The following is a 21,959-nucleotide window of genomic DNA, read 5'->3' on the forward strand; positions in this document are numbered from 1 at the left end:
TCACACTTACACGCTCACACGCCCATGCTCACACTCACACTCACACACCCATGCACACGCTCACACTCACACGTGCACGCTCACACGCACACGCTCATACGCACACTCTCACACACTCACGCGCACTCACGCGCACGCTCACACTCTCACGCTCACACTCGCACGCTCACACGGTCACGCACACGCTCACGCACACACTCACACACTCACACTCTCACTCACACGCACACTCTCACACTCACACTCACACGCTCATGTTCACGTGCACACTCACACAAACTCACACACACACACACTCACACTCACACACACACACACACAAGTCTTCACACGGAGAATATCCGTCTCCCGCTGAACTCTATATCAGTGTATCTCACCGCGCACTGTTGTCTCCGTGGGCTCGGCGAACAGCGGGATCAGTAACAGGTAGATGAGGTAGACGAAGGACAGCCAGTTGTACCGGAACAAACATGCTGTGAATAAAAAGAAACATGTGAAGAGAAAATGATGAGCATGTTTATCTTCTATCTCCAGACTGTGATAAAAACACAGTGAATCAGACGCTTGTTAAGGTAAAGTCTGTAATTAGAGGGAGCGCTCTTCATATATTAAAGCACTGAGATCTTGTGCATTCAGTGCATGTCAAACAGCCTCGGGCTTATGGTGAACACACACACACACGCACACGCACACGCACACACACACACACACACACACACACACACACACACACACACGCACGCACGCACGCACGCACACACACACACACACACACACACACACACACACACACGCACACACACACACACACACACACACGCACACACACACAGCTGAATCTGTAACTCTGACATTTCTACATTCCAGCGGATCTACCGATAGAGTTTCCTCGACGTCTGTGCCAAAACTTGCACAGATCATGTTCAGATAATCTCCAGCAACTTTAGACAGGCAATTATCTCAGACACCCATCAATCAATCATCTCTACAAACACAGTCCCCGCAGGGCCCTCATTCAGCTGTCAAAGGCATGTTGTTTTAACATTTGAGGTAAATTAACTGGTTGTTTCAGATTCAGATAAAAGAAATAAAGGATGAAATAAAATACAATAAAATAAAAAATTTGGGAAAGGTATCATTTGTTTTAAAGATGCCTCCTGGTCTGATATTTTGATAATAAAATTGAATGAAAAAAATTAAATGAAATTAAATGAATTGTTTAAAAAAGTGTGAAAAGGGATAAGTTGTCAAATAATAATAATAAAATAAAAACTTGTAAAAGTTAAGATGCCACTTGGTCTGATGTTTTGATATCGAATGCAATGAAATTCATATATTTTTGTGTGGTATTAATTATCCCAAAAAATGTATTCCAACCTGAACTAACCCAACCACTTTTGTAAATGATATACCTATTAAATCTCTTATGGTAATTTATAATAATTTCACACTGAAAGAAAGCAAGTCAAGACTTCAGCAACTGGCAGGTCAATGTCGAGGGACATCTCGAGCCTTCTGTCCCTGAGGCTCGGGTTATGGATAAAGCAGAAGATTCATCTTCTCTGGTGGAGAGTAACTCAATCAGGCTTCATTAAATGAGACGCATCACTTCATCAGTGTCAGCGAGGACATTCATGAGGACTTTACATCACATGCATTCCTAGTCTCTCTGAGGATGTGTGTTTCTCCAAGCCTGGTTTTCCCTGACAAAGTGTGCAATGCTAAAGCAAAATGAGCTAAAGGGAAGGACAATTTGCTTCGGTTCGTCTCATTTGAAGCCACATCCTGGCTTTCCCGAATCTGGGAATGAAACTTGTTTTAACTGTAAAGGGCAACCTCTTCTCGATCCTCTCGTGGACTAAACCTGACCGCAAGAAAAACGGCGTCTCCTGCAACAAAACCAGAGGGATTCAACTCTATTTTGAGAGTGAAAGATGATTTCACGATTCCATGATAAGAATATTTTACGTTTCTGATAATTTTCAACAACTCTAAATGACTTGATGAAGATCACAAAATATAAATGTCACATTTCACACTCAAATTGAGAGAAAAAAAGCCTGTTTTAGGATCATTAAGATTTTATGCATTGTGAAATTATTAAGCACATTTCCCCAGAGACTTCACAAGATTATACGACCATTCAAAAGTTTGGGGTCAGTAAGATTTTTTTTTTTGAAGAAGAAGAAGAAAAAATACTTACATTCAGCAAAGATGCATTAAATTGATCAAAAGTGACAGTAAAGACATTTATAATGTTACAAAAGATTCTATTTCAAATACATGCTGTTCTTTTCTATTCTTTCTATTCATTAAAAATAATCCAGTAATAAAATGTTTCACGGTTTCCACAAAAAAAAATACCTGTCTTACACATTGCCAGCAAAAGTATATATGACACCGCACACACACTCTCTGCTCTGAGGAACGCTGTGTTTTGGCCAGTTTTGCTGTTTTTAAAGCTAACATCCGCTGAAAGTGTTTTTTACGCTCGGGGGGGGGTTTGAGCACACAATATTTAGTCAGTTTTAGATTTCAATACACCGTCCAAATAAGCGGCCGTTGCCTTATTGTTTGATGGTGCGGATTTTGAATATGATTATTTTGCCGAGTCTCAGTTTATGGTATTAGCGGGATTAGCTGTCCATTAACACTCCCCAGACGGCAACTTCATATTGGCAGCGACGCGAGGTGCCAGACCGGTAATCGTAGGACACACTGAGTGTTTAGAGCCAAACCGATGGGCTTTCTGCCATCACAAACACACCGCCCCTCAAACGAACTCAGGTTTATTTTCCTTTGCCGCGCTGCAAATACTGCCACTCAGTAGCCGTATAAACTGCTAGCATGAGCACTGCAGTTGTGTGAAGCTAGCCGTATTTATGGTGGAGGTTTGCACAGACCTCATCTCGTTGACGGGTTTGAGATTAAGCAGTGTTAGCATCTCACAAAAGCATTCTGGGATTGAACAATGCTATGAATTGGACTGTTGTTTGTGATTATAATTGTTTCAGAGAGATGTTTAAAGCTTGCCGCTGGGGTTTTGTTTTTCAATAATAACCAGTGTTAGTGTGACGTTATTTTTTTTAAATTTGGGTCTTCTAAACTGCATGGGGACAAATAATGGACACATGGAAACAATGGTGGCAAAATACAAATCATTGTAAATAATACTGAGTATTTTGTAGCTAACGCTAGATCACACATGTAGTAATGATACCAGTTGTGGCGTTTCAAACTACTGAGATGAAGAGAATAAAACTTGTAAGGACGAGGCAATTAGTTTTCAACACAACTGACATCATATATATATATATACAAGTAGTCAACATTTGAAGTGGATCAAAACTTTTCATCAAATTACATGAATTTTATTCATGAAATTTGGATCAAACCCGTTCTTGTCTTAAAGGTGCAATGTGTAAAATTTTTGAGTATCTATTAACAGAAATGCAATATGACATCATAACTATGTGTTCAGTGGTGTATAAAGAACTTACTTAATAAACCGTAATGTTTTTATTACCTTAGAAGGAGGCATTTATTTCTACATAGGCGCGGGAATCCCCTTCTATGGAGGTCGACATATTGTGACGCCATGTTTCTACCGTAGCCGACAGCGAACACACAGCGTTACAGAGCGCGTTTCCTCACTACCTTGAAAGAGAAGCAGCAGAAAGCTAGAAGCTAGCCATAAACACCGTGAGTAGTGACTTTTCCCTTGGAAATGGTGTCTAGGGGATGCGGAGGCGCGCGCGCTGTTACAATCATGTCATTTTTGCCGCGCGCACCTTTGGGCTCATGCGAACGCGTCCAGTATAAACAAGGCTTTACGCTTTAACCAGCTCAGCCACAGTTACAGCTCATATTAGCCAGCTAAACTTTTACGCCCTGTTAGAAACAATATATAGTTGCATAGTTTCATGTGGTTCTTCTCCTTCGCTGTATTATGGGTTTGCTATGTGGGGGGAAATGTGCTGGTTACGTTTATGAGACACTCAGCTGATTACTATTATTATATTAAATATTAAGACCCTTGATCCTCATCTGACTATGGCTTTGTAAACTTTATCCATGATGTGGTTTATAATGGACTGTGGTACAGAAAATTGGTTTACTCTGGCTATTCTCTGCCGTCTCAGACGACGATGTTTGTCCCGTTTTAGCCACCGTAGCTTCTTCGAAAGGGAGGGGTGAGCGGTGGGCTGAGCCCTTAGTGTAAACTCACCGAACCGCTAGATGTCGCTAAAAGTCACACACTGCACCTTTAACACAACTTTGATTAACTTTTTTGATCCACTTCAAATGTTGACTACAGTATATATATATATATATATATATATATATATATATATATATATATATATATATATATATATAAACTGATATAAACCTAATTCATGACTAATAAATCAATCAAACCTATTAAATGTTAAAACCTCAGAAATAAGATGCAAATTAAAGTAAACATAGTTAGTTTCCCTGCTGTAAAAACTACAAAAAATGCAATATATTTGGTTAAATAAATAATAAATCAATATATTTAAATTATTTTAATGACCTGACACTCGCAATTTGTTTGGCAAACCAAAATATCCCAGCAACTCAAAACTGCGACTGTAGTTGAAAAGCACAAATTCAATGAGCACTTTCATCATTTCTGGGTTGTTTTATGAGTCAATAGAGCCTTTCACACACGGTTTCAGTGGAACGTCAACTAAACCTGGAGATTTTCTTCAAACATTGCCTCTAATCAAGCACCATTGTTTTTCTCCGAGCGAGTTTGCGTGCTTAAATGTGAACAGCCTCACTCTTGATCTTCCTTTCCACATTTGAAAATACATTGTGAAGTGAAAACATTATTTATAAGTGTGTGAAGTGATGTCTGAAACTGTTGATTTAAGTCTGTTACCACCCGTGAATGAAAGATAATTCTCTATTCCACGATGACAGAAACGGATTGCTTTGTTATTACACAGATTAGGCCATTTAGTTTTATTAACTTTTATATTTTAAGACCAAATTCTGTTTGCTCTTGATTTCACGAAGGATCTTTTCTAGTAGATTAATATATCTTAGAGTACTAGGCTGCAAGGAAATATTAAAAATACAGCAGCACTTATGATTTGAAACTTAACATAATCTTTGTTATATGCAAGTGAATCATCTGTGATCGATGCTTCAGATTCATCTAATTAATGGAGGAAAAATACAACACATGATATCAATCAAACGCCAAATATCCTTCTCAATCTCAGTCCTCAATGCTGTGACAGTGAGTCAGTGGCTGGCGCTCAGCGCTGTGGGCTTCTGTCTTAAAACAATGTTTGAGAAAATCTCCAAGCTCTCTGGCAGCGAGACAGACCACTAAGACCTTTGATTTAATGAGTCACTCACTCGAGCTTAAAGCCAGAAATGAAAATATCCCAAACAGCAGACAAACCACTAACCATTTGATAATGGGGTCCAGTCTAGCGGAGATGTTTAGATCTTTTGTTCGGTCAGTTTGTGTAGGATGCAAGACGGCTTTCAAACAACAAAATCTGGTTGGGAGTGGGAATTATATGCCTTTTATGTTCCTGTAAAGGATTTTTAAAAAGTCTTCATTCAAGCATTATAAGCCATCAACCAAAGCAACCAGCTACGCAACATTACAAACTTAAATTTGAAGCAAAATCTATTTAAAATTTAAAACAGGGAAGAAATATATAGTAACATTGAGACTGACTCTATTACGTCATTCACGGTGATTAACGGAGTCGGCGGAGCTTCTTTTAATGCAATTTGTTAAATTCTCTGCGGCATCATTGGTAATGTAGTTTTTCATAGGAATTCTCCTGTTAAAAACATTTGAAAGTATGCAGGTTAATGGCTTTAACATTGTAGCTCACAGTAAGTCTGTCTGTAACGGTTTATAAGTTAATGTTAAAAATCAATTCCCCTAAAGTGAAAATCAATAGCATTTTTACTAAAAGAACTATTGGAAAACATGACTTCCGAATGCTGCGATTGACCAATCAGAATCGAGTATTCCAGGGAGCCATGTATAAATGTTTGATAACTGTCGTTCCAATTATTCATGAAAATATAATTGTGGATTATTGTAAGGCATACCTTTATAGTGCACAAAGGCTTCAAGTAAATTGTTACTCTGTATTATTTTTTTTTAGCAATGTTCTAATGTTAAGGTAAATGAAAATATGAATACATGCTGAGATTTGGCATAAGCTTTTTATTTGGTTAGCTGTTGGAATTAAATGTCCCAGCATTCCTGGCAAGGACTTTTACACCCAACCTGAATAACACTGGTGTTGACATTGAAATAATACCAAAGTTGACAAAAATATACTCAAAAACATTCAAAATACCAAATTTTATATTAGAACTAAACATTAACGTCAAACATAAATGTGTCAGTTCATTGATGCTGGGGAATTTATGAGCGTTTGAGAGGACAGAAACCACAGGCAGGAATAGTGTAGTTCGTGTGATTCAAAACCATGTTCCCTTGCTGATTCTCTCTCTATACACGTATAAACCACACACACACACACACGCACGCACGCACGCACGCACGCACGCACGCACACACACACACACACCTCATTGGCTCTTGCAGAAGCTCAAACATTATGCATAACAAGAGAATGAACCTCATTGGCTCTTGCAGAAGCTCAAACATTATGCATAACAAGAGAATGAACCTCATTGGCTCTTGCAGAAGCTCAAACATTATGCATAACAAGAGAATGAACCTCATTGGCTCTTGCAGAAGCTCAAACGTGATGCGTAACACGAGAATGAACCTCATTGGCTCTTGCAGAAGCTCAAACATGATGCATAACAAGAGAATGAACCTCATTGGCTCTTGCAGAAGCTCAAACGTGATGCGTAACACGAGATGAACCTCATTGGCTCTTGCAGAAGCTCAAACGTGATGCGTAACAAGAGAATGAACCTCATTGGCTCTTGCAGAAGCTCAAACATGATGCGTAACAAGAGAATGAACCTCATTGGCTCTTGCAGAAGCTCAAACATGATGCGTAACAAGAGAATGAACCTCATTGGCTCTTGCAGAAGCTCAAACATGATGCGTAACACGAGAATGAACCTCATTGGCTCTTGCAGAAGCTCAAACATGATGCATAACAAGAGAATGAACCTCATTGGCTCTTGCAGAAGCTCAAACGTGATGCGTAACACGAGAATGAACCTCATTGGCCCTTGCCGAAGCTCAAACGTGATGCGTAACACGAGAATGAACCTCATTGGCCCTTGCCGAAGCTCAAACGTGATGCGTAACACGAGAATCAACTTCTATAAAAAGTGAGAAATACTAACTAATTTGGGAGAAAAAAAACATAAATATTTCTACAATCTCTAAAGTTGTAGTTTGTTTTTGAGACTGTCTGTACGTTTCAGTGTCTAATACAACTATGTAGGAATACCTACAACTCTGAATAAGATCAGCCTTGTAAAGTTTTGTGTATTGCGTCTGTATAATATGTATTTAATATGTCTATATTTTGACAAAAGGTCAAATTAAAGTTCTTTAACCTCTATATATTGGTGTTTTAGTGAGAGAAAATGAACCAGGCCTGTGTAGTTTTAATGTCCATCATTGTACGTTATGTTAAATCAACATAAATCTAATATGCGTATGTCTACAGTCTATTAAAATGTTTTATAAGCCCCACTTAATATTTAACCAGTGCTGGGTCAAGTAACAGCGGCTCCATCTGTATTGATGGTTTTGATTGATCATGGTGTGCTGGATAACTTTCATCTGACTGCTTTCTGAAAAATAAAGTAAACTCTCTTTACTGTGTTGCCACAAATAACATATCTGTCAGCATGACTTCTTTCGTCAGTCGCTCGCTGGAAGGAAAGGAAGCCGCCATGCAGGACCGATTTTGCTTTTAATATTTCGTTTCAGTGTTTATGGCTCAGAACTTTAAAAAAAAAAAAAAAAAGGCTCATTGAATAACCGGAGTCATTGCATTTATAAGAAACCATAATGAGAGTGTGAGTAGATTAGAAACACTGGATGATAACTGATTCACTCACATTAAACGATGGACAAATTAAATCAAAGGAATAGGCATAATTATATTTTAAACTACTGTGGTTGTGCCAACAGTTCATTAAAATAAATTAATAATAATATTAAATTAATTCAACATACGTTATCTGCCTCAAGCCCCAATATCTCATGCAAATTAATTGTTTGCATATTTTACTGCAAAACAAGACCGATAAAAGGTCTTTGTGTTGTAAATCCCTGAATGTTCACACAAAGATCATGCAATTGTGCTGTAAAACTACCAAAAGTTGTCATTTAGCAACTATTTTGTCTGAAGTGTCAATGCACACATGAACAGCGAAGGTTCTGGCGTGTTTGTTTTGTCTGCAGATGAACGCTCTGCAACTAAAGGTTTCACACTTCATTCAGAGCAGCGGTAACCTTCAGCGTCCGCTCGTCACTTCACACACACCCACAAACAAAGCAGGAACGCAGCTGTTTAACCTCCAGCAGAGCTGACAGAAGCCAGAAGATGACGTGACGGTCAGAAGCACTGGACCAAACCTGCGTCTGACGCTTCTGAAGTATATCTGTGGGACAGATCACATGGTCGTGAACTCTGGATTCTCAACACCAGGATTTTAGCTCAAAATTTATAAGAATGTATGAGGGATGTATGGATGATATTTAGAAAAGGTATATTTTGTTACAATATTTTCTCATATTTCAGTTTAATACGCAGAGACAACTAAGGGTACGTTTACACAACAACAACATGTTTAAAACAGAGAAGTTTTTCCTTTAAGTTTTTCGCGTACCGACGACACAATTGTCAGAACGATCCCCGGATCTGCGAAAATGACTAAAAACGCTTATTCTCCTGCCATGCCACTAGATGGCGATGAAACAATATAGATTGAACATGTAATATGTGCATGTGCATGACATAATCGTCTTCAGATTTTACATGGAGAGAGTTATTTTTAAAAATTGCACTTTGAAACACGTTTTTAAAAGTTTGCGTTTTCAGGCACCCAAAACGCCATTGTCATGTAAACGAACGGCCAAAACGCATAAAAAGTTTTACGTTTTTAGTGTCATGTAAACAGCCCCTAAACCATTCGTATGTTGATCACACTGTGGCACAATCAAAAAACATTGCCCTGTTTGCTAATCTGACCAGCCAGACACGGCAACAGCGACTCAGCCAATAGCATGAGTTTGGGGCGGGGCCATCGGAGTTTCTAACCAATGGCAGAGGGGGGAGGGATTTTGAAAAAATATTTCCAAAATAGTACATTAGTATAAATCACACACACAACCCTTCTAAGGGACCGTTTAGACGACAGTTTTCAAATAAAAACTGAAAACTTTTTTATGTATTTAGACCATTCATTTACACAACAACAACATTTTGGGGGCCAAAAAATTAAAACCTTTGTAAATGATATTGTGATTGTCTATAAAAATGTGCATTTGTGAAAATGGTGACATAATGCGCATGCGTATTATGTGTTCAGTCAATTATGTGTTCTTCAAAAAGTGACATCGCCATCTACTGGCCTGGCAGCAGAATACAGCGTTTTTTATCGTTTTCATGGATCCGTGTGAAATGGGAAAGTTTACGTCTGTACGCGAAAAACGAAAAGGAAAAACATTTTAAGTACATCGTTGTCTAAACGTACCCTAAAAGTACTGCTGTGCAGAATTAATTAGAAAAATTACAAATATTCAGTGCAGTGGTCTCTCAATTAATATGAGCTCTGCATGCATAAAACAATTTTAAAATGTTCTTTAAAATAGCTTTATTGTCGTAACATATACCAACAACTTCCCATTTTAACATGTTATAATAACTTTTTTTAAGATTGGTTGTTGAAATAAGTTTGGTGATGCCTAAGGAAAAACAATATTGAAAATTCATATAGGATTTAAAAATAGGAACCATATTTGAGTGTAAATGGCTTTAGAAAATGTATGTTTTTCTGGTGCGGAGCAGCGATTAATCACATCCAGAATAAAAAGTTTGTGTTTGCATAACATATGTGTGTGTGCTGTGTATAATTATGTTGTATATGTAAATACACACACATGCATGTATATATTTAAGAATGTTTTTTATTTATATATACTATATTTATATTTCTATGTATATAATATAAAAGATTTATAAATATATACAGTATATACATGTAAATATTTCTTAAATATATATATATAATACACATGCATATGTGTATTTATACAAAATAATTATACACAGTACACACACACATATATTATGTAAACACAAACTTGTTATTTTAGATGCGATTAATCTAGTTTTTAAATAAAAAGTAGTTTAAATTAAAAACTAGAAATGAGAAAAACCGAGAACTCAAGCAATGCTGTATTAGTACAGCGAAATCATATGATTTTAAAGACTTATTGCAAATGATTTGCTATAGCAATATATAAGAGCCTCAGATGTACAGCGCCAGAACGGACTAATGCATGAACTTGGCTTGAGTAACAATGGCCGCCTCTTTCTTCTTTATGAACAGCAGGACTTTGAGGTGTGATGTACAGCGGGACTGTTGCTGGCAGCTTCGCTTTAATTGCCGGGGTGAGAAAAAGTCTGAATTTAGTTTTTGGTTGGCCAATATTGCACAAAAGCTCCTTTCAGGTAGTCGAATGTATTTCAGAGGGTGAGCTGTCAGATTACAGACAGGAAACGTTTAAGATAAAACTGTATGAATAGTCCCACTATGTAGCATGAGAAGAAACAGCAACACCCAGAAGGAACACATGGGTGATCAAAACGTATTTAATATAAAACTGGCTTTGGACCATTTCAAACCACCCTGTGTATGATGACTCTCCCTGGAAATGAAATATGGCATCATATATATGACGTATAGAGCCCGATTAAACACAGCAGTGTGAGCGACCAGTCCTGAATATGATATGGAAAGCTTTAAAACACAATTATTCTATGAGCTGCTTTGATATGCGATCTATATTGTGACAAATGGCCCTCTGGAAACATCAAAACTCAACATGAGAGGACGGCTCAGTGAAGGCTTTAAGTTGAAATCTCCACTGTCTCCTTCAAGACATCATTAACGTTTAGAGTTGTGCTGTCTGGACTAGCTCAAGCTGAACTAAAACTTCTTCTCAATGGGAGATTAAGTTGAGAGCCAACTGCATTACAAATTAACCTAATTTTCGGCAGAAGAAACGCCGCTATCATTGAGGTTTTGCAAATTCTTCTTGACTTCTTCCATCGGCTCCTCTAATCCTGAGGGCTTTTGTCCGCTGTAAAGGAGACTCCCCGCCTGGAATCAGACACAAAGAAACACGAAGACACGAGACAAAGCGCTAGTGAAGCCGTGGAGTCTGAGTAAGCCGTGGCTAAATGGAGCATGACTCAAACCTGCCATCATCGGAGACTGTGCATGTAAATGACGGACAGATTGCAGAACGCTGTAGGAGAGGTGTTGAAGACGGAGTCACGTTTACCATTGTTTTGAACAATTTTTGTGGGCGAAATTCAGTCTTTTTAAAGTCCCACTGAAGCGCAGCTTTGTTTGATGCGTTGACGTATTTTTCCACTGAAACAGGAAGTTAAGGCTGGACATATTGAATGGCTCCTCCCCCTTTTCAAATAACCAGTAGCATTTAGTTTACCTCACAGACTGACAGCACCATGGAAGCGAATCGAGCGCTGATGATACGCTGGATTCAATAGTAGAGGTGAATAAATTCTAGCCATTTCATTCTTAACCAACATACGTTTGGAAAATGGACTAAAACTCGAGCGTTTGAGCAACCAAACACACATCTTTAACCCATAATGCTCCGTGTCTGTCAACGCTCGCTTTGGCTAGGCGGTGTTTATAGCAGAGGGGGCGGAGCTTTAGATTCTAGAGAGCATTTGATTGGAAAGAAGATGTGATGAGAATTGGTGATGTCATAAAAACCCTGATCCATTTTAGCGGAAGTGAAAGACTGTAAGTTTTGAATGCTTATATCTCCTAAATGTGAATTTTGTCATTGTTTTGGAGCTTATTCATAACCTTAATGCCAACATATTCATACTAAAGGCTAAATAAAGGTACATTTTGATTTCAGGGGGTCTTTAACAGGAATCCGCATGATTGGGAGTTTTGCTGAGGGCAGATTTCGCTAACAGAGAAATATTCTCGGTTCTGTCAAAGAACGTTAACGTTCCAGTACCGTTGACAGAATGCTCATTCAAAGATACCAGGGGCCTCATATATAAACGTTGCGTACGCACAAAAGAAGGCGTCCGCCGTTCTCTACGCAATAATTGGTATTTATAAAAAGCAAACTTGACGGGAAAAAGCGCGGTCCTACACGCAAACTCTGACCCAGGCGTACGCACAAAAACGGGTGAAATGAGAAATGGCGACACCGTCGGCAGATGGAAGAAACATGTGAAAGTGTGTAACTGTAGACCGTTGTGTAAAAGAAATGGCAGTACTGCCTCTCATAAATAACATGAGGACTTCACAAAGCAAGTCTTACAATTAGCAGCCTACACGAACACCCGTTTGATCGATCTGCGGTGTAAAACAAACAAAATCAAACGAAGATTACAACAAAAATGCAAATCAACACATATTTGCAAAAATAAAGGGAAATATGCTCTGCAATAATATTGGGCTGTTATGCAATTCATCCTCATAACACATCTGTAGCTTGTCAGATGCAATCAAATGGATGGTAATAAAACGGCATGATGCCATCAGAATGCGTAATGACGTAATGCCCACACTGTGCCCTCCAAACAACACTTTACTCCTCTTTTCCACCTCGCCAACGATCATTTCTACTTCACATTGAGTGAAGTTACGTTTCTTGGTTTTCCTCTCTGTGTTTGCCATGATTTCGCAATCGATGAATATTAACTTGTGGGCGTTTCACGGACTATTAATGGGCGACTATGGGCGTGACATGAAGCCGCAAAAGCTGCGCTACATTTAGAATTGATTGTGATTTATTAACGGAAAACTGCACAGGATGTGCGTGCGCACTGTTTTCTATAAATCCGAATATCTCTGTGCAGATGCACGTCCGCCACTTCTGACGCAAATCCTACGCAAAGTTTTATAAATGAGGCCCCTGGTCTTTAATAATGTTCTCAAAACATCATTACGTCATTCATGGAACCTTTTTTAAATGTTACGACTTGTTACAGAATATTCAGAGAACATTTAAAAGTAACAATCCCAAAATGGAATGTTCCCTTAACGTACGCACAACCAAGAAAAAACGTTTTCAAAACATTTTTAAAAATCTGGATGATTTGAACATTCAGAAGTGACATAATTATTGACAATAGACAATTAATCTTTTCGTACCATCAAGAACTGCTGTTGGCGACCAATTTTACATTATTTCCATAAAGTCAAATTTCCGAGTGAATCACTTTGAATATAATTTTGTCACCACAGGAACGTTTTTCCAATGATCCTGGATTGTATTTTATCAGAATACAGACTAGATTACGAGTTTTCTGAAATTGGTAGTTATTTGGCTAGCGGCTAACATTCTCCGTATGGAAAAGTTAATAGTTCAAAGCCGATTTCGTCTTTAAATTTTGACTTTAACAACATTTTGTTTTATTTGAGCTAACAAATCTGGTCTGCTTTCAATCAGTCAAGGCTAGTAGAGCCAAAGATAAAAGCTGGGTCAAATGTGTGCACTAGTCCGCTGTGACTTCACAGTGGGTCATTTAGAGGAATATAGAGCCGTAATGAGAGCGTGACTGTGTACAGTGTGTCAACAACGTCTTTAATGTTCCAAACTGTCTTTTTAATTCTGCAAAGCCACAAATGAAGCAGCTGTCTAACAAAACACTACGTGTGGATTAAAACCCCGTTCAAACAACACAAACAAAACAGAGACGTGGATCTCTAAACCAGATCTTCATTCTGTACTGAAGGCCTGAGACATACAGACAAACCAAAAATTATTCCGACACCAGATATCATTGTTGATATTTGTTTACTAGTGTGTGCAGGACACTATAGTTCATTTATGTAAGTGAGGAGAGCAAAATAAAGTAAACTATGACATATTATACACAAAACTTATTCATACAGCGACTACCAGTAACATTTATACAGATGTGGGAGCAAAAATGATTGGGACACTTTGAGATGATCATGTTTTGCTGAAGTGTTTTTTCTTTAATAACTAATGCACCTTTTTACAGCACAGACTGAACAACATGAAGCATTGCTTGGTAACTGGTTGAGCTAAACTGGTATTATCTAATTGTGTAGTTAAATTTAACAGCTGACAGATATTCAACACAATTCATGTGTGAGAGTCTAACAGAAGGACGGACAAAACCTGTGAAATATCAACTGATTCTTCTCATATTTTATTACCATTTTCTTTAGCGAATAAACTGAAAATCCTAATAAAGTCTGAATAAATTTTGGTTTGACTGTATGCAAGTGTGTGAACATAAACACTTCTGTGCAGGGTCGAATTAAAGCACTGTTATGGTCCAAATGTCAGATCGTATGTAATAATTCAACACAATGCAAAGTTTGCATGTTGTTTCTGATGAAGAGAGCCATACAAAAGAAGCAGTCGCAAATATTTGCACAAACTGATGCTGTTTTTGGCAGGTTTGGTTGTACCTTTGTGTATCACATCCTCTAAAACTGTGAATAACTGTTGTTTACTTTCTGTAAACGAGCAAACAAAATATTTCCTCAGAGTTCAATAAAATATTTAGGTATACCTAAATCTACGTTCACCTTCGTCAGCGTCCCACCCACGAGAGGTCTAGTGTTTACAGCAATCACTTAAACTTGTGTTTATGACCCTAAAGTGATTGACCTGATACGGATATAACATTTAAAAATCATTCATTTGGGTCAAAGAGGAGTGCGTGCTTTATTTGGACTATTAACGTGAATGTCTTTTTATAAGCCGGATGGTTTGTGCCTCACAAAAGAGCAGGATTTGACCTTTACAGGATCCTTGAGAATGAAATAAAGACACTTTCTATCTAAGTCCAAAAGTGAGCTGTCTATGTAGGGTCCTATCGTAGAAGACAGCATCCTAATCATCATTAAACATCATAAATGACTGTATTGACGCACACTGCAACAACTTTTGTTTTGTTTTGTGCGAGTATATTGCTAAGCACAAAAATACTGCGTGAAATACATCTGGACAGAATAACTGAATGCAACTTTTGTGAAATATTTACAACCAGAATTTCTTATAACCTGAGCTTTTGCACTGCATTCTGGAATTGCTATGAAGCAACAGATCCAGCAATTCTTATTTTTTATGGATTACTGCGGTGTTTATTCTAAATTATTTATCTGTGCACATCATTATTGTGATAAATTCATGTTAGGGATGCACCGATATGAACATTTTGGCCGATACTATAACCGATAGTTCTTTATATTTGAAAGCCGATAACCGATATATGGGCCGATAAGTCTAAATCCAAATTTGTATATAATTTTAAATCTGATTACAAAAACAAAAGTCTCACCATTAATACCCATGTCCAAGCACACAATTATAATGTTTTTATTATAATGTTATGTAGAGATATGACAGACTTCTGCTGCAAATGTTGCACTTTAACTGTCTTTCCTTTTTTGAAGTGATTCCGATCATATTTCAAGCAATTCAAAACCATCATGTTGAACAGTGCGCATCTGAAGCGCCGCAGCTGAAGGATATAAGCCGTTATTCATCGGCTTTAATATATCAAATGTTATAGTTGAACACCGTCATTAGAACTCTATAACCGCCAAAACCGTGTTATTAAAATATTTTTTACGTACATTTTTTATCATAGAGAATGTTTAAATATTAATATCAACTTACGAGGGAAATGGAGGCTGAGTTAGTGGTGCTTCGGAGGCTGCTACTGCTGTAGATGATTTGTCTGTGCCGCTTTACCGCTCAGAGCGCGCGCTGACACGAGTTAAGCCTTGTTTATACTCGACGCGTCCGCACGAGCGCGAAAAATGACGCATTGGGTGCGCAAGACCGGCAAGACCCCATTTCGCTTGCGGGGGTGCACAGCTTTTTTTCTGTAACAGTGCGCGCGGGCCGCATCCGAGGATGAGCGACTTCAAGCCAAATCTGCCCGAGCATGTACGTCTCACCGCACCGGCACACAGTTTGCGCGTCAAGTTCATTGCAAAGTTTTTTGTTTTTTTGTTAAGGTTTTGTTTACTGTGTGTGATTTATTTAAAACAAAGCACGTTCATTGAAAAGTTTTTTTTGTTGTTGTTAAGGACTTGTTTACTGTGTGCGATTCATTAATGGAAAGCCTCCCCCTGACGACGGTTATGTTACGAACCATCACATTTGACTCACGTCATAACCGTCATCACCAATTCTGAAACCAGCACATCCCTAGGGCCGATAACAAAAACATTAAAAATTAACATACTGTATATCGGCCGATACCGATATGGTGGCTGATATATCGTGCATCCCACAGTGACTCAACCTGTCACTCACATGAGATCAGCCAATAGCAAACCACAACCATCCAATCAATTCCCTACAGACACAATCAGGCCCCGCCCACATTTGTTCTTGTTCCAGAAGCACACCTGCAGTTTCATGCTGACTTTCTGTGATTCTTGCAGTTATTTTCCCTCATTAAAGACGTTAAGTGCACAGTCTTGTCTTTTTGAGTGATTTTTAAATACTTTTTTTTTTTTTTTTTGCTTCAAATCAAAGTTTGCAATGAGTCTCCTCGTAGCTGGTTGATTTGGTTCGAGAACTCTTTAACAAAGACTTTTTATGGGAAAAACGACTGGAAAAAATTAAAGGCTGCTGAAAAGGTGGAACACTTGCTTATTTTACTTTACTTTACTTTACTTTATTGTCCCATTCCTGGGAAATTTGTCTTGGACAACATGACACGGCCAGTACACAACTTTGATCACACACAACACACAGTACGGTAGTACATAGCATACAATTAGAATAACAACATTCCAATAATAAAAACGAACAGCATCCTACATCAATTTTGAAAATCTCTATTCAAAATTTTGACCGCAGTTGGCATAAAAGAGTTTTTATAACGATTATACAGATCAAGACCCTGAATCTTCTCCCCGACGGCAACAAATTAAAATTCATATGTAAAATGTGTGTGTCATCAGAAACTGTTTTTTTTAGCTCTTGTATGGTTTGTTTTTCCTCCCACCCTATAATGTTTTGATCCGTATGCACCAGTTGTGCTAGTTTTGATTTTGAGTAAAACACGACTCATTGTTTAACATCATTTTGCGGCCTATTTTTTAGCGTAGGGAACACACACACGGTCGACGCTGACGAGATTAAGATGTGGAACAGTTCTGTGTTCAGTCAGACAGGGAAGCTTGACTGTTCGACTCTCTGATCTTCACTCCATTGGGCGTTTTATCACAAATAAACAGTGTTGGGTGTTTCTGGCGTACCAGTGGGTCGTGGGAAGCAGAGATCTCGATTGTTAGAGATCCGAGACAGGAGACTTAAGAAGTACAAGCCCTCACTATCTGTGAAAACAGACGTGTGTGAGTCAGATGAGGCAGATGTTTTCAGCAGACATTTAACACTATCAGGACACAGAGGAGCAGAACGAGGCGTTTCACTCAAACGAGACGATTGAGAATGTAAATATAAAGGGTTCTGTATTGGATCTCGGGGAAAACCAGAGCTGAGCGGAAGAGATCATGCTTACTTCAGCTGACAGTGTGTGTGACAGACATCGAGTGCAGGATTACTCATCTAAAAGAGTCCGAGTTATCACAGGGAAAACACTGCGATGGAATATTTGTCACATACGGTGGCCGTAATAAAGCGTAACGTTATGATCGTGAGGAATAGAACCAAATTATGTTTGAATAATTATAAAACCACAGGAGAATATCAGGGATATTAATTATACTATGCTGTTTTCTGAAGAAAAAGAGTAGATACTTTTGAGCGTGTAGCAGAAGAGAAGGCAAGCTTTGGGACAAACAATACGTCTTTAACGAATCTTGTGCGTCCTGTCACCGTTTAAACTGCCCTGTCAATCATCTTTTCACAGTTAAAATCCTCCACATTTAATTCAATTTAACTTCTGTTGAGAGAAATGTAGAAACGCACTGATCTGCAGTCGAAGCTCTCCACGTGCGTTTGCATAATGATGCGTTTAAAAGTTAATGATATATCCTCATAAAAGTTCACAATGTTGTTGCAGATTAAATATAATGTGGATAACATTGAATAAATACTGTATATTAATATCAAACCCCGTTATCTAAACCTCTCTACTCACAAATCCGCCATTTTGTAGTTTTTTAACACGTTTTATTCGAGTTTGTAGTTCTAATTGAATCCTCGTCCAACACGCAATATTATGCATTTGCGTGTGCATGGATCTGCATTTCGGATTCTACCTGGAAAAAGCAGGACATCCGGGTCTCTTGGGAACACTCATTTCAACATATGATTTGAGAGGCACTAATTCTGATTTGAAATACTATTTAGGACGGATAGTGTGTGAATTGGGACGCAGCAAAGGAGTAATGAAGTAAATAAATAAACAACAGGTGAACATCATCAGTAACTAAGGGAACAAACTGGCACACACTAACTGGGTCAACTAACAATGACAGGGAACAAACACAGAGCATAAATGTTAACATATTAAAACTGCACGCAAATAAGTGCTTTTTCATAGTTAACGTTTAAATGCTCTGCATCAAACATTCCAGTAAATATAGCAATCAAACATTACAAGAGTAAAACAAATGCTCGTGTAATCTGCAAAGTCACATTTAAAGCTCAGTTAATAATGTGGCCACATTTTGATTGTCATTCAGATTCCTCCTTGGTAAGAGAACTTTGCACTATAAATAAATAAATCCATCAATGAATCAATCATAATAGAATCATAATCAATGGCTTTTTATGTCCTGTGTTGGGCTGGGTCTTTCACAGCGATTTTAAAATATTTCTTAACCTCAAGAGCTCATTTATCACTCCACGTAAATAAAAGCAGCATTGAAAACATTAAAACATACGAGCGTCTCATCCGTCATCATATTGAGCTCTCTCAACATGTATTGTGTTCTTTTTTAATGACCACACCGCAAGTTAAGCTTATGATGAGATGCTAATTTATTCAATTAATTACAGTCCAGAAAGTAGAGGACCATAATCAGTGAACCCGTCAACCTTTAATATCTGTGTACATTTTAAGGTGTTTTTGACAGCGCCTGGTTTAAAAAATGACTAAAATGAATTTACACTGCAAAAAAATGATGTTCTTTCTCAGTATTTTTGTCTTGTTTTCCAGTAATACGTTACAATAAGGTTCTGCTTGTTGACATTATGAAATGTATTAACTAAAATGAACGAACCATGAGCAATACATGTGTTACTGTATTTGTTCATTTGTTAACAAATACAACATTTGATTTTAATAATGTTGTGTAATGTGTAAATGTTGAAATTAACATTAACTAAGATTAATAAATGCTGTAGAAGTGCAGTTCATTACTAATTCATGTCAACTAATGCAACTTTATTGTAAAGTGTCACCATTTTTCCAGAACAAAATATTGTATAAATAAACATTCTTGAATCAAGATACATTTACCGGAGAAGCAAAAAATCTTAAAATCTTAAGTCAGGGTTTCTGAATCTTTTTTTTTTTAATCAAAGGTAAGCAAATTTATGCTTAAAAAGAACAAATATCTGCCAATGGGGTCAGAAAAATAATCTTGTAAATTTATTTTTCATAGCCTATTGGCAGATATTTGTTCTTGTTTTATGCATAAACTCACAAGTTTTGTGATTTCCATCCCAGTAAACAAGACTTAATATCTTCAGTCATTTTGCTTCTCCTGTAAATGTATTGTAATTTAAGAACGCTTAGATATTTGTGCTGGAAAACAACACAAAAATATTGAGGAAGAACTTTTTTTCTAGTGTATTGTTGAACACCATAAAAATTGGAAATGCATATTAAACAAGACAAGACACGTCCAATAAGCCATCTAGTAAACCAGTTATTGTTTATAATCATACAATTTGGCTTATTAACAATCATTGATAGTCATTGTATATGAGTACAAATAAGGTAGTTTAATTGAAGATAAAAAAAAAATAGTGTTCAATGATAAGAAGATTTACCTATATTTTAAAAGTTATTTTTAAATGGGTAATATAAACCTATTAAATGTTGCTTGATATATGTTTAGTTTTGTCTTACCTGCAGCGAGGCACACTGGGAGAACGAGTCTGAATATGAGTCCACACACCACCTCCGAGGCCATCATATCAGCACAATAATATAATAACTGAGATCAGAATTCATAAATCTCTCCAAGTCCAGTCTTTCTGTCGGCTTCGGCCGCAGGACATGATCCTGGATCCGGCATTCAGTCTATAGTCCGCATGGTGAACAAAGCGAGAAGAAGTTTAAAGTGCAGATAATCCCGAAGGTCTGCTTCAGTTCTCCTCAGACATGTTTTGCTCTTCTCCAAACTGGGTTTTCCTCTTCCCCAAACTGGGTTTTCCTCTTCCCCAAACTGGGTTTTGCTCTTACCTGTTGACAGGAGAGATCATGGTGCTTCACGCGCACTGCGAAACATCAACAAGTTGCATATTTATTCGCTCCAAGTTTGCTGGGTTTCCTCCAAAACTGCGTGGCGTTATATTTCTCAGTCCTCGGCGATTGTTAAAGGCGTTCGCTCGCGTTTTTCTCGGTTCTGGAGCGTTTAACGCGCGTGTACGCGGCACAGCTGTGCGCGCACTGGCATCTGGACTCACTTTTTCTCCTCCTCAATGAACAGCCTGAAGGACCACCCTGCAAAACTGACGAATAACTCCAGCAGGACTCGAGCACTGATGAAGAGGTGTGTGTGTGTGTGTGTGTGTGTGTGTTAGTCCCGGAGACGCGAGAGAAACTGACGCGCACGACTTTATACAGAAATAACAACGAGTGGTTGTAGAATAACGTCACATGTAAAAAAAACATTGCGTATTTCTCACTATTTTATGTATTTTTTACAAAGAAAGCTTGAAAAAAGAAATGCAATGTAGTAAACCAAAAAAAAAATCTGTTTGAATGTATTTTATTTCATTATTAAATGTACATTTATATTTTATCAGATATGTCATGATGCATTTGTCGAGTTTGTTGTCATGTTTGTAATACTGTGTGAGTGTAGCCGCGGCTGCAGCGCCCCCTGCTGGGCGCTCTGGTTCATTACTGATCTTCACAATACCTCTTTGATTCGATGTCTATATTTAAAAAGGCGTTAATGCAGAAACGTCTATGATGTAAATGATTAACTATTAAATAGAAATAAACTGTTAAACATTCTTTTATTGCGAAAGACCATTTCATACTACCATTTCTACTCACATGTAGCCCATAAGTTAGTACCGTTGTTCTCCATATTCAGCTTTGATCACAGGATATAAATTACACTTTACTATATATTCACATAGAAAACAGCTGTTTTACGTTGTAGAAATATTTCACAATATTGAAGTTTATTTTTAATATTTTTTAATAAATGCAGGCTTGGTGAGCGGAAGAGACTTCTCTTACCGATCCCAATTTTTTTCACGGCAGTGTGTATGTGTATCTATATACACTATATATTATTGTCCATCATCAGCCATTTTGTGCAGCATGAAGTTTTGAGGAAATGTAATTTTAGCAGGGAGTAATAGATAGAAAGCAAGAGCTCAAATGAAGCCAAATGTGGATGAGGGAATAATAAAGTGAGGGACAACATAACTCTGCTCCGTTAAACTATATATAAAAGTCTTTCCAAAAGAATCTTTCCAGATCTAATCAGACTGTGACTGAATATGGGAATAAAATTCAATTGAATTTGGCAAATTTCAGCTTTTTATTTCATTTTCCAAGAGCTCT

The 21,959-nt window shown here is 37.7% G+C and overlaps 1 protein-coding gene across 2 annotated transcripts in view; it reads right to left on the reverse strand.

Annotated features, from left to right (window-relative positions):
* Positions 1-20,965, reverse strand: part of piezo2a (piezo-type mechanosensitive ion channel component 2a) — a 222,325-nt gene extending 201,360 nt beyond the window's left edge. For both annotated transcript variants that reach the window (XM_077224971.1, XM_077224970.1), the window contains exons 1-2: positions 20,283-20,965; positions 378-473 (exon numbers count right to left, since the gene is read on the reverse strand). In XM_077224971.1, coding sequence (XP_077081086.1) covers positions 378-473; positions 20,283-20,349 — 163 coding nt within the window. In that variant the 5' untranslated portion in view covers positions 20,350-20,965. The remainder of the gene's footprint in view (positions 1-377; positions 474-20,282) is intronic.
* Between the last annotated feature and the right edge of the window lie 994 nt (positions 20,966-21,959).

The sequence above is a fragment of the Siphateles boraxobius genome, unplaced genomic scaffold (genome assembly GCF_051911475.1).
Source record: "Siphateles boraxobius isolate OS27281-9 unplaced genomic scaffold, OSU_SipBor_1 97, whole genome shotgun sequence".
In the NCBI taxonomy this organism is placed as follows: Eukaryota; Metazoa; Chordata; class Actinopteri; order Cypriniformes; family Leuciscidae; genus Siphateles; species Siphateles boraxobius.